Source organism: Perna viridis, chromosome 14, assembly GCF_037379345.1.
Source record: "Perna viridis isolate PV_CMFRI_1.1 ecotype Kerala chromosome 14, ASM3737934v1, whole genome shotgun sequence".
Lineage (NCBI taxonomy): Eukaryota > Metazoa > Mollusca > Bivalvia > Mytilida > Mytilidae > Perna > Perna viridis.
The window spans coordinates 13,765,929-13,779,211 of record NC_142458.1 but is presented as its reverse complement, the minus strand read 5'-3'; the positions used below and the strand labels follow the sequence as shown (position 1 = coordinate 13,779,211).

General features: G+C 32.3%; 1 protein-coding gene across 2 annotated transcripts in view; it reads right to left on the bottom strand.

Annotated features, from left to right (window-relative positions):
* Window positions 1-11,057, bottom strand: part of LOC148598301 (tudor domain-containing protein 7A-like) — a 55,517-nt gene extending 44,460 nt beyond the window's left edge. The window contains exons 1-10 of one of the 2 annotated variants that reach the window (XM_088561993.1): window positions 11,007-11,057; window positions 9,561-9,681; window positions 7,295-7,400; window positions 6,351-6,456; window positions 4,498-4,740; window positions 3,860-3,965; window positions 3,359-3,457; window positions 2,885-3,040; window positions 1,610-1,684; window positions 116-201 (exon numbers count right to left, since the gene is read on the bottom strand). In XM_088561993.1, coding sequence (XP_088418119.1) covers window positions 116-201; window positions 1,610-1,684; window positions 2,885-3,040; window positions 3,359-3,457; window positions 3,860-3,965; window positions 4,498-4,740; window positions 6,351-6,456; window positions 7,295-7,400; window positions 9,561-9,654 — 1,071 coding nt within the window. In that variant the 5' untranslated portion in view covers window positions 9,655-9,681; window positions 11,007-11,057. Of the gene's footprint in view, window positions 1-115; window positions 202-1,609; window positions 1,685-2,884; window positions 3,041-3,358; window positions 3,458-3,859; window positions 3,966-4,497; window positions 4,741-6,350; window positions 6,457-7,294; window positions 7,401-9,560; window positions 9,682-10,861 lie in introns of both variants that reach the window. The other variant, XM_088561992.1, reaches the window with a different exon arrangement.
* Window positions 11,058-13,283: the final 2,226 nt, after the last annotated feature.

Here is a 13,283-nt window from a genome sequence, read left to right as displayed (position 1 = left end):
ACCTCCTTGACCCATGATCTGACCAGTTGGTGGCCTAACCCCTTTGTTTATAGTGACTTACCTCCTTGACCTGCGACCTGACTAATTGGCACCCTTCTTACTTTCAGTGACTTACCTCCTTGACCCTTGACCTGACCAGTTGGTGATTGCCTGATTGATTATCACTTAATATATTCTGATTGGATGAAAAGGATGGTGATTCTGAAATTACAAAAAAGCTGTGAAGAGCGTAATATTGTAAATGTGGACATTTTCGAAGGGCATTAATTTCACAATTTGTCACTAAAATTATTTAGGGTGGGTGTGAATTTGGCAACCAGTCAGAGATTTTATCCTCTTATACAAATTTATCATGGAAATTTTCACATGGGAATTTACAAAGTAGATATTTTGCTACCAAAAATGCAGCAAAAACATCCCCCATGCTAAAATGTCCATGTTTACATAGCTTTTCTGAGACAATTTAGAAATTTACTCACAGGGATGATTTAAACTGTCAACAAAGCAGAAATTAGCAAATTTGGGAGTAAATATACAGTAAAAAAAGAATTGTAATCATAAAAAGTGAAAAAACAAAAAAACAAAAAAACATCCCTGTACTTTCGTTTTATTAAAATAAGTATCTCAAACAGTTTAATTTCAAGATCTTTAAGTTGTGTAATTTTCCATATATGAATCATGCAAAATGTGATTCATGGTTGGAAAGTCTACATATTTTTATTTCTGATATTTTGTTTAAAATGTTATAATAAACAGAAATTAACATGTGACTTTTCATATAACCCCTGCTCTTAGGAGATATAAATTATAAAGAATGTTCAATATAATTCAAAATTAAGGGAAATAACTCCATAAATGACACTGATATACAATAGAAACTATTGGAATTTTTGTGAATTATCTCCTAAGAACAACGAAAAAGGAATGAAAAATTGTAAATTTCATTACATATACCCATAAAACAACTAAATAAAAAAAATAACAATGTGAAACAATTTTTGGGATTTATCAAATGTTAAAGAATTCGGATGATTCTTTTAAAGACTACTACTTATAAAGATAAATAATACTGGTACTCACATACAGATTAACAAGTTGTTTGGTCACAATTATGTCAGAGTGTTAGTTTTGAAAGAAGAATTTGTATGCAAATACAAATATAGACATCATACACACAAATGACTCATAATATGAGTTATTTTCCAATAATTTATCTGCCTTTTCCTCTCCAGTTTCCAGGCAACATATGCACGAATTGCAAATCAAACTTCGTTTTCCATTATGACATTTTCAACATTAGTCATTATTTAGTCTTCATATTGTAAAATCAAGAAAAAAGAAACACAGTACAGAAACACTAAGGCCTGCAGAGAAAACATCTTGTCTATTTAAGGTTACCCTAACTACCCTAGCATATTTTATTGGTAAGTTTTGATGAAATGTCACTAAACAACATTTTTAGTTTAATACTAAAACAATGTAAACAAATCCTCGCTTAACTGTCTATATAAAATAACTTTAAAAAAAAATTAAATAATTTTACCTACCCTATTTTCATTCAATGTAACCTTTAACAAAAACTAAAAATATAACAGTACATCATCCTTACCATCTAACAATCCTAATTCCTGACAGGCGGTACGACAAGCAGCAAATTCCGCCTCCACACTGGAGCCAAACAAATCTGTAAAAAGTTAACAAACCATCAGGGATTTGATAGATTAGGAATCTTTATTATCTTTTGTCAAAATACCAAATATACAAAGTCAATAATCTATTAAAGTTCACCATAAATACTGAAATGGATGCATTTGCTTTTAGGACAGCATAATTTTACACATAAGTATAATTGTAATACTTTTATAGAAAGAACAATCTTGTTCAATCATTTGAAAATACATTCTGCAAGTTTTCAAAATGGTCCTTATTTCAAATTAATTTTTCCAATAATCAACAGAATGCAATATTTCTTAAATTTATTATTTAGGGTATAATAACCTGTTTTTATATAGATCCACTAATTACAAATTATTGTTCACATTTTCTGAATAGTTTCAAAAAAAAAAGGCCCTTTTAAAATGCTAAATACATCCATTCCTTTCTAAGTCACAATCAACAGAACAAACTTTAAAATCCATGATTTTTGAAAAGATTTTAAATAACTCAATACTGTCAGGCCAAAAATATAATATTCTAGTTTCCTGCCACCAGCAGAAAATATAGGGTAGGTATCATGAAGGATGGGAAATTATTCTATTTTTTTCAATTTAAATCAATTTACACCAACCCAGTTGGGAAACAATCTAGACTTTCAACAGTGGTTGAGTCAAAATGATTATAAAATGTTTAGAGTAGGCACCAAAAACTAGTATAGCAGGAAACAGACATTTTTATTTGGCCTTATCATTTAGATACAACATTGTATTGGCTTGCATTGTGTAAACAAGGTACACCTAATTTAAGTCACAGAAAATAACTGCTGCCTTATATGTATTTTTTTTTTTAAATCAGTGCATCTAATATTGTACCAGTGAATTTCTTCAAATTTAGATTTTTTTAGCAGGACTCTTTTTCTGACAGAAATAATTTATACTTAAAATATTCAAATGAAAATCTAATTAAATGAATTTTGCATGAAATCATGTTGAATGCATTTCACATGATTTTCACAAATTTCATATGAGGCTCAAATCAAATGAATTTCAAGTGAAGTATTATTTTCTCCGTAAAAACATGTCATAATAATGACACTTTTAATTGAAGTTGCATTTGAATCATAACAGTTGTAGAAAACAATAACAGAAAATTTTCAAATTAAAAAAAAACCAGAACCAATTATCATGTTTAAGTTATCATAGAAAACAAAACTTTAAGTCTAACCTACCCCCACTTCCATATACTCTATTATTGATTGTTGTAGAACTTGTATAGCAATAGACCTGGCCGATACGACTCGGTACGGTGCCAAACCTCAAGTCTTGTATGCTGTTAGCTTTACAGTATTCTATTAAGGCATCGTAATATTGTTTCCCATCAGTCACTGAAATAAACATAAATCATATGTACTTCAAGTAATAGGAAGTTTAATACCACTCTGTGTAAGAATCAGGCAATGGCTGGCACATCATATTTCTCAATTTGGTCTTTTTTGCCACAAATATTATTAATACATCTAGAAAAAAACTGAAAAGCTATTTAAATTGGACTGGGGAATATATTACTGGAAGGATACTTAATATTATATAAACTAAGTCTATAATCATCCATCAGGAGAAACTTCGGATGGTTGGATGCTAAAACTTATATTAATTAGTTCATCTTCACCCCTTTGGTTTAGGATAGGAAATGTAAAATTTACCTTTTGCCATATCTACAGGATGTACTCTTGTCTGATGGTATTGTTTCTTTTGTGGTTTGTTTGATGGGGGTGATGTCTTGGATGATCTTGGTGGAGAAGCTGAAAAAACAAATGCCAAACGATGTTAGTGCAATGTCATTGGCTTCTGTTGAGCAGTAATGTCCAGCTTCTAAAATCTGTGTCATTTAAATATAAATGGTGTCAGGATCAAACTATTCCATACCAGGGAACAAATTTTAGTATTCTGACACTGTGTAATATTTTCCCATACTTCTTTAGTTTAGTTTTTTAACCCAAAAATATGCTATACATGTACATTAGCATTATATACATGTATATAAAGGTTATTCAAGCAGGTTTTAATGTCATACAAAAATATATCAAATACTTTTAAATGATATAACAAAGATGATACATGTACCACTTATATAACTCTCAGTCAAATTATTATCTCACAAAAATCCAACCTAAACAACAAACCCTTATATCTTAATGGCCTACCCTTTTTCCCAGCTTGTATAGGACTTGGAGTGGAAGGCAGCCCAACACCAGTCTGCTGTTTTCTGAATCTTGGTGGAACTTCATATTTACTGCCTGCTGATGACTGCTACATACAAAATATATGAAATAGCTAAATGATCACAAGTGAAGAAAAAATCCATGATGTCATAGACAATGTTTGGCAGTGTTATAGGCAACCTGTGACATAGCATTATAAGGTCATAATTATATTTGTGGGAAACCATGACATTATCATTCATAAGTCATGACCTCATTATAGAAAATAGTATTGTGAAATCATAACTTCCACCTTATTTTACACTTAAGATTTTTTTGTGAAATCGATCACTGGTCTCAAAGGTGAGAAATATGAGACAGAGTTCTGGAAGAACAGACGGTGTGATAAATGGACAAGGGAATTCCAATATGCTATCAAATGTTAACATAGTGAATAACATTCTACACAACTCACTAACCACAAAAGACATAACTAATGACTAAAGCTTGGAAATGTAGATTGCCTTTTCCATCACTACTATAACATATATGATTCTGTAAAGTTTGGTATCTCTTACAGCATTGAATTGGACCCTGAAAATTTACTCTACACTGACCACTAATACATACACATGACATACCTGATTCCATGATGAGGGCGTCTCCAACAACACTTTAGCCGTGCTCTGCATATTGACCCTTCGCTGACCACCAAAAGCCTGTATAGTTAGAGAACTGCGCTGTGGCTTGGAATGTGACCTACTTGTAGCTTTTGGTGGTCTCTTCCCAGGCCAGGGTTTCAAGGACTGTAGGAAGATATGTTGCGCAGCTGTCCATGGTGAATGGAATGGTGCTGCTCGTGGAGCAGGTCTTCGTCGTGCCGGCTGTAGTTAGATATAATAGTTATCTCCTTCAATATGGCTGCTATTCATATCTTACAGTGAGACATGAGATTTACAATTATTTCTTCTAAGAATTAACTACATGTACTTAAGTAGCAGTCTTTATAAAAATCAGACAGGAGGTGATTCATGCATGTCAAAAACCCACCGAATTCACCATGATTTCTTGTTCAGCAACCCTTATAGATGACATAACCAGCCTTAGTTTTTCATTTGGGGGTTGTGCTTTTAAGATAAAATTTATATAGATTGTACATGAAATTAGCACTTTGCAAGAGTTATCGTTCTTGATTTGGTTTGATTTGATTGACTTTAGTGGGAATTTAAAGTGTAATTTTCTCAAAAGCACAAATCTAACTACAGAAAGGACTATTGTCACATGGAAATATAGCATATCTGGACTAAAAAAAGCATCATCATATCCATGGATTTTTTCTATACCATGAATCACTTTACTATGGGCAGTGTCTGAATTTTATATAGACTGGTACTTAAAATGTATCATTTTTTGCTAATTTTGCTTTAAATAGCCAAGTAAGTGATAAAGAAAGTACAAGTGTCAGAGCTCCAGATAAGGAGAGTAATTGAGTAATTACACAATTAAAATGGACAGAAACCCAATTATCATTGAAAGAGTCTTAAACCCAACAGCAATAAATAGAAACCCAATCTAGAAAAAGTCGAAGGGTAAAAAACATTGTTCAAAGAAGCAATTTCTGATAAGGTTTAAAGAATAGCAATATATTTAGTAAAAGGGCTCTACTCAATCAGTTTTTCTTACTTAAAGCTGATCATTTTATAGCATTTCAATGTGCTTCATAAGTCTTAACATGAAAAACTTGTATGGACTGCATTCTGATCAATTACTCAATTCATATCATAACAGAGGATTGATAATTTGTTTAGAAAATTACTTTGTATGCTTTCATCCAATATAAGTTAGAAATGAAGGGTGATTTAATTCATTTGACCAATTCTTATCTGTTGTTCTGCAGTGTAATTGCTTTTTAACACTCAAAACCCTTACTTACGTCAAAACTGTGACAATAGTTACCCTAAAAAATGAAAATTACCAACCACTAAACTTAATGCATCACCATGTATAGCTTTAGCTTCTGTAATCATTAATGTAGTGTGGAACCATGTTATAGACATCCATATGTTTATACTAGAGTTAAAGACAAGTACTTTGATTGTACAAAATGCTTGTTTTTTACCCTTTTTAGCCCCTAATTTCCAATTATTTAAATTATTTGATCCATAACCCTCATAAAACAACATAAACCTTCATTTTGAAACCTTGCAAAATTCTATAAAGATCAACCAACTAATTATTTGCACAAAAACCAAGTGTCTATGGACAACAATACAGATGTCAACAATGTCATACCATTACTTGACCACAAATGTATAATAAAATGAAGCAGTTATGCCAATGGCATGCACAGGTTTTCATCTTAGAAGCAGAGGCAGGTGAGCATCAAAAAAATCTTTAGCGACAATGAATCTCCTATTTTTGGCAAGCTTGGAAACTGAGAGTTGTCCCTTTTATGATAAGGCCTTGTTTCACTGATAAAAATGTAATTACAAACCTTTAAACTCTTTTGTTTCTTTGTACTTCTCTGCTTGGAAACCATTTTTGATATATGTGCAGTTGACTCATCAGCAACTGCATGGTATACTTCTCCAGTGGGTGTTCTATAAAGTAATAATTTAATTTGATTTGTAACAAGCTTTCTGATTGGTTGGTTTATTTGAGCAAACCAGGTTTTTTTTGTATAACCTAGCTTGGAACTATGAGGTCACTAATGTTGATTTGAACTCAGTAATTCAAATAATGCTAACGGAAATTACTTTTTGATTATGTATCAATTACTAATAATTGCACTGTCATTCATTATAAGGAAGGTTTTAAATTTTCAATAACATGGTTGGGCCAGTTTACACATTTAATAAACAGCTTTGTGGCTTATAAGTGTTAGCTGCCGCAAACGACATTATTTCATATAACCTGTTAAAAAACTAGAAACATTCCTTAAATATTTACCAAAACTGTGAAGCCAGATATATATAGAGACTAAACTAGCTTGTGTGAGATTCAAAAGACATTTACATGATTCTCATTTGTGGTTCACTGACTATAGTTTTGAAGTGAAAATTTCATGTGAAAATAATGGGAACTTTTTGATTCAAAAATGTTTTACATGTATTAATTTACAAAATACTGTCATGAAATCGGGTGAAATTCACATTAAAATGATTTGAATTTTTTAGGGGCATTTTCCACTGTTAGCATGGTCACATAAACATCAATGAGAAAGTGGTAATTACAATATATGGATGCAATGTGTATTCTGCTAATAATCAATGGTGTATAAAACCAACTGCACTACAGTACATCATATGCCAACTTTGCCCTTTTCTAAAGTCCTGTTACTCTAAAAAATTCAAAGTGTTGTTTGCCATACTTAAGATATTTGAAGTTTTGTGGCACCCAGGCCAGTACTAATAACACGTTAGAAGTAGCTACATGTACCTCTGAATTCGAACCACATCTGGAATACTTTCTATGAATTCATCTAAGTTTCGGAATCCAAATTTCTGGAATGGGAGGGATTCAAATGTAGCTTCTCTGTAGTCTCCTAAAAACAGCAAAGTGTACAAACAAATATTTTAAATAGTAGCAATTAGAAATCACCCCTAACAATTGTGCCTCAGCCATGATTGCCTGATTGTAGTTGTATATCCTACATGTATGGCAGATATTTTATGTTTTCAGGATTAAAGTGTGATAAATTGAACATTCCTGTTAACCTTTAGAACAGTTCATAAGAGAGAATCTCCCCTATTGACAGTGTCTCATGTGGGAGATTTTTAATGTAATAGCAATTTTTTATGTAAAAATTCAATTATTTATTATTTTTTACAGAAAATATAGTCATTCTAAGCAAAAACCTACCAGAAATCTTACATTTGTATGTGAGAGACTACGAATTTTCTATTGATTATATGGGGAGTCTCCATAACGTGGGAGGGCTTACAGATATGGAACTGACAGACTCTACATAGTACTTGTACTTAAGCCTGACACACAAAGACAATTCTGGTTCTGAAAATTTATTTTTAAAAGTCACCTGGAGTTTTATAAACTAACTTCCAGATTATGTTAAAAAAAGAATTTCTGCTACAACAATACCCAACTTAGTAGTACATGTATATGGTACATGTAATAGGGAAAACTAATTAAATATTATACATGTACAATGTAGTTACAAAAATATTAAAGGAGACATGACACAAAAATTTCATTTATTAAATGTTTACATTAATAAAACTAGAGTATGTTTAGATACGAGTATAACAAACGTTTTCTCATCAGGTTAGCGCTACTTTGCACACTATTTTCAGGACTTGTACAGGTGAGTGCAAATAAAATGGTCACACTCTGTGTATCATTCTTTCTTTGTAGTTGGGTTATATCAAGTAACAAGCCTGGTAAACTTAATTATTGCCAAAAGAAAGCGTGGGTAGCTTCTTTTATCTTTACATGGTTTGGCGCCTCGTGACGCAGGTGTTGATGCAGGTGTATGACTTCGATAATTGAAATAAAATTGCATTTTTTTGTCTTATGAATTTTGAAATAAGACAAATTACATGGAGAATTTGACACAATACACAATTTATAATAGGCTATCCTAGGTGAGTTTAAGGAAGCTTTCCTGGTACACACAATATTTTTTTTATAGGTCAGTTAAAATATTTAACTTTAGCAAAACAGATAAGGAACACAAGGAAGCTTTAGCAAGAAACTTTCATGGGTTCTAAAATAAACTTATCAAAATCCAATAAAAAATAAACATGTTCGTATTATTCTATAGCTGTACTTGCGGGATATTGGTACACTTGTTAGGAGTAACGTTCCGTAAAAAGGGGTGAAATCAATATTTTCACTGAAGATTGAGATCAGAACAGTTTAAATCTTAGAATGTGAATTTAATTTACTTAATGTAAAAAGTTCAATTGAACATGACAGAATATAATGAAATATTTCCATGTAACCTTCGAAAAGAAGTGGCGTCGTCTCTCTGTGAAGTCTAGTCTTTACACATGTAAAAGTCAAATATTTCTGTCATTGTTTATCATTTTTCTCTTGAAGTTGTTTAAATTGTTACAACTGTGAGTATACTTGTATATTCCCAGGCAAACCAAAACTTTCAATATTTCCACTCACATTAATGTAAAAATCACCTAAAAAGTGCTGGCGTCGGTTTCACAAAAAGTTGTAAGTGTGAAATTGATCGTAAATCATGACGACACAATGCTATTTTAGTTTATGACTTCATTACTTCCAATCAATTTCACACTTACATCTTTGTGTGAAACTGCCGCCAGAAGCCCCACGCATTTCAACCATCGATCTATGAATTGAGAACCAATGACATAGCAGAGTCATGTAACCACATGGCTAAATAAAATTCATATGGATTGGGTCATCGTCAACTTTGAATCAATTTATCTTCAATTAAATGATGTACATGTAAGTGACTACAAGGGTCGTTTTTATGATATATATTAGGTGTAATAAATCAAATAAACCAAAAATTGACAAAATAATTTTTTTGTGTCATGTCTCCTTTAAGAATTACCCACTATAAACTATGTTGCAAACAATAAAAAATGGGACTAAAAACACGAAGTACATACAAGTAGGCAATTATACTAAGGGAAATCCAAAACACACAAATTTAATCAATTACTAATTGGTCTCTAGCATTGCTCTCTAGCAATTACTTATTACTCACTCTGAAGGACATGGGCTGGCACACCTCCTTTAGCCGAGATCAGTACCGACCTCAGCATTACTTTGACCATGTTTAATTCTTTTTCTGCATCCATTGTAAAAGTCCATGAATTCTTTAAAGCCTGAAAGCAGAGATAAACGGGAAATACTGTTTAGAGAACTCAGGATATACCATCAAGATGAAAAAAAAATTAGATTGACAATACATATACTTACAATGTATCTGTGCCATAAAGCTAAACAATTATTCTAACATGATGTGCATTAAAGCTCTTTAGAGTACAGCCATGGTAAAAAAGTGATAAAAACATGACCAACATTCCGAGCAACACATAGGCTGTGGCTTTTCAAAAATATGGAGAAACTAGGGCAATGTGTATTAGAATCAAAATAAATCATGTAAACTTCTTTTTATCATTATTAGCATTGTTTTACAACGGGCTGGCCATTTACGTCTCTATTTAACCCCTCGCTATCACTTCGGGTAAAACAATGCAACATAATCACCAGCCCATGGTAAAACAATGGTAAAATGGAGTATCTGTGATTTACAAATAAATGTACATGTATCTCTTTGAAAAACAGATAATTACATTTGTATAATCATCTTCTGAAAATAAAATAAGAATATCTGAACTTTCAGTTTTTAACTAGTGGAAACAATCCTGAAATTCAATCCCTGCAAGTTGTTACAAAAGAACAACTTAAGAAACGTCACAACCTCACTTTCAACCAATCAGATTTTTTTTACAATACGTCACAATCCAACAACAATCAATCACAATGATGAATATCACTAGTGACATATCACATCATCCCATGACGTGATTTTGCTAAGTATCTACCCATGATACAGCATGCACATATAACAGGGCATGCTTTGCAAGACAATAAAACTTTGCAGAGGGCTACATTAGATAACTTATTTAGCTCTGCTGGTTAATTGCACATATACATTTGAACTGTAAGGACTTGTGTTAGACCTGTACATTTTGCTCTACTTAGAGTAAGCTTTATGCAATTTTGACAATATAATTATAACATGTAATTCCAGGGTTTGAAATTAGCAAAGGCCCACATGTCAAAGTCCCCTAAAATTTGTTACGGATGGAAATCTAGCCTGGGGAGACATGAAGCATTGAATGGCTTCAGACTCAGAGTCCAGTGAAATATTCTAGCCTGCGAAGACATGAAGCATTGAAGGGCTTCAGACTCAGAGTCCAGTGAAATATTCTAGTCTGCGAAGACATGAAGCATTGAAGCCAATGAAGGGCTTCAGACTCGAAAAGGAGTCCAACTTACTTGTCTTTTGCTAATTTTGTATCACAACAACGGTTGGTGATGGATTCATTCAAAATGTGTCCACTTTGTTCATTTAAATTAATTTTTTTAGGAAGATATATTAATGAATGTTCACAAGGAAGTGTAAAGATGAAATTCCACTGACCTAGACTAGTTGTACTTTCTGTTTCGAACGAATTTTCAGAAACTTCCGGTCAAGGGAAATAACTGAAAAAGAGCGGGAGTTTTATTTCTCATTTTTTTGTTGTTACACTCCCTTGTTCCTCTTCTTTAGGTCTCAGTATCGTATTAATTTTCCCATAGACTTCTATAGTGAAGTGCATATTTTTAGGATTTTTTAAAAAATATGTAAATTGATTCAATAAAACTTTCACTTATGTAGCATTTCTAAGGACATGTGAAAAAATAATTTCCCGCAAAGAAAATAGGGTGAGTCCACGAAGATCGGACAGAAAAGTAGTCTCGAACTATAAATAGCCATTTTCCCTACTTTCACTTTCGTTTTGCACTCACCAAACCAACCTTTTCAGTGGAACATTTTTATGATATTATGTTAGATTTTCTTTTAAAAAAGTTCTTCATCTTACAGTGTGATGTTTGCTCTATTTTATAAGTCATTGTTCATATCTTTTGACAAAATATTAGTTTGTAGAGAGGCAAAAAGAAAATGCACTATATTTTTATAGCATCCATGTTTTGACGTACACCCACTCAGGGATATGCAATACGATACTGGTACCTTCACTTTAATCATTTTCTCTGAATTCCTCCCGCTATGGGCAGGTGGACAAGGGTGTAAGGAGGCGGGAAATCGATGGTTGAAGGGGTTGAGAACGGTAGCTGCAGGCGCGGCGATCGGAGAATAAAAATATGAGAAACGGGGATTATGATTTAGCATTCGAAGAATAACCGGGCCGGGTAAAATGAAAGGGGTCGAGAAGCAGTGGTCAAGAGGATGTGAGGCAGTAGTCTTTGGGAGGGAAGCTTGGATGAAGTACCCGCTGCTCATCCTCCCACTATCAAATATGCCCTAGAAATACATGTATGCAGACCGTCCACTGTATATAAACACGAAGTATATAAATCACTGCGGTAAAAAATCACGATACGAACTTTCTTTAAATTATCCACCCTTTCAGAAGGGTATTACACATACAAAGTTAAAATGTTTTAATAAAAAATGTACATGTAGAGACAAAGCTCGTAAAGGCTAAGGAAATTTAGTCAACAAATTTCCGTTTAATGTACATTGGGAATATAGGAAAAAAGTTATATTCATTTAGGTAGTTCTAAGATTATGTTAAGCAGAGGAGAAAAAATATATATTAAAAAAAAGAAATTTTACAACGATTCAGTAATATAAGCAAAAAAGAATCCAAGTGATTTTAGGTATCTTTTGAATAAATTAAATAAGTAATCAAAATACAGAAAATTTGCCACAAAATGAATTTATTCAACTGTGATGAAAATCTGAATAAAACATATCTATACTGAAATGGACTTTTCCTAAATGAATATAGTAAAAGAATACTTTCATTTAAAAAAGACTGTTTGATGTAGTTCAAACAGATGAAATTACAACTAACGAAAGGCTATTCGTTCATTGAAAAAGGCAAAAGTGCATCAGCAGATCTTATGTAAAATGTAATACTCAAACGGGCAACAATTGTTCATATTAGACCACCTCATAAACTGTTAAATTTCATTTTTAAAGAATTTTGTGGAAATTACCAACAATTTAAAATAATCATTTCTAGTCCTTATTCATAAATGCATTAATTAGACCACGGTAATTACAAAGCAATATCAGATAGTTCAAATACTTCAATTAAATTATCAACTTTGAGCCAAACAACCTGATATGTCCAAAACCAATGGATTCAAAGAAAAATTTCGTACATCTGATCCAATTTTCAGGGGCGGATCCAGGATTTGAGGGGTTTTTTTTATTTTTTTTGGGGGGGGGGGCGTTAATTGAATTAAATGCCATGCAAAGCAAGGCAAAAGGCAAAAAATATTATGGGATGAAACTTGTGGTGAAAAAAGTTTTCTTACCAATTTAGAGGGGGTACGCTAAGTACGCCACTCCCTGGATCCGCGCCTGGCTTTAATAGACCTCAAAAAAGCTTTTGATACAATTTTGCCTATTGGCCTTTTTAATACAGAAAAAAACCAAATTATATATATATATATAGGATATTATGTAGTCCATGTATTCTAGTACAAGCTGTAAAATAAAATTTATATTTAATGAGGTCAGCTATCCATTTAAATCAGAAGGGAGTGTAAAGAAGGAGATGTTTTAGGTCCCTTATTTTATTTTATTTTTTTCATAAAAAGACTTTAAAAGTTAATGTGCTTAAAAGGTCTAACACATTTCCAATTGTCATTGTAAATATTGTAAATATCCTTGTGTATGCTG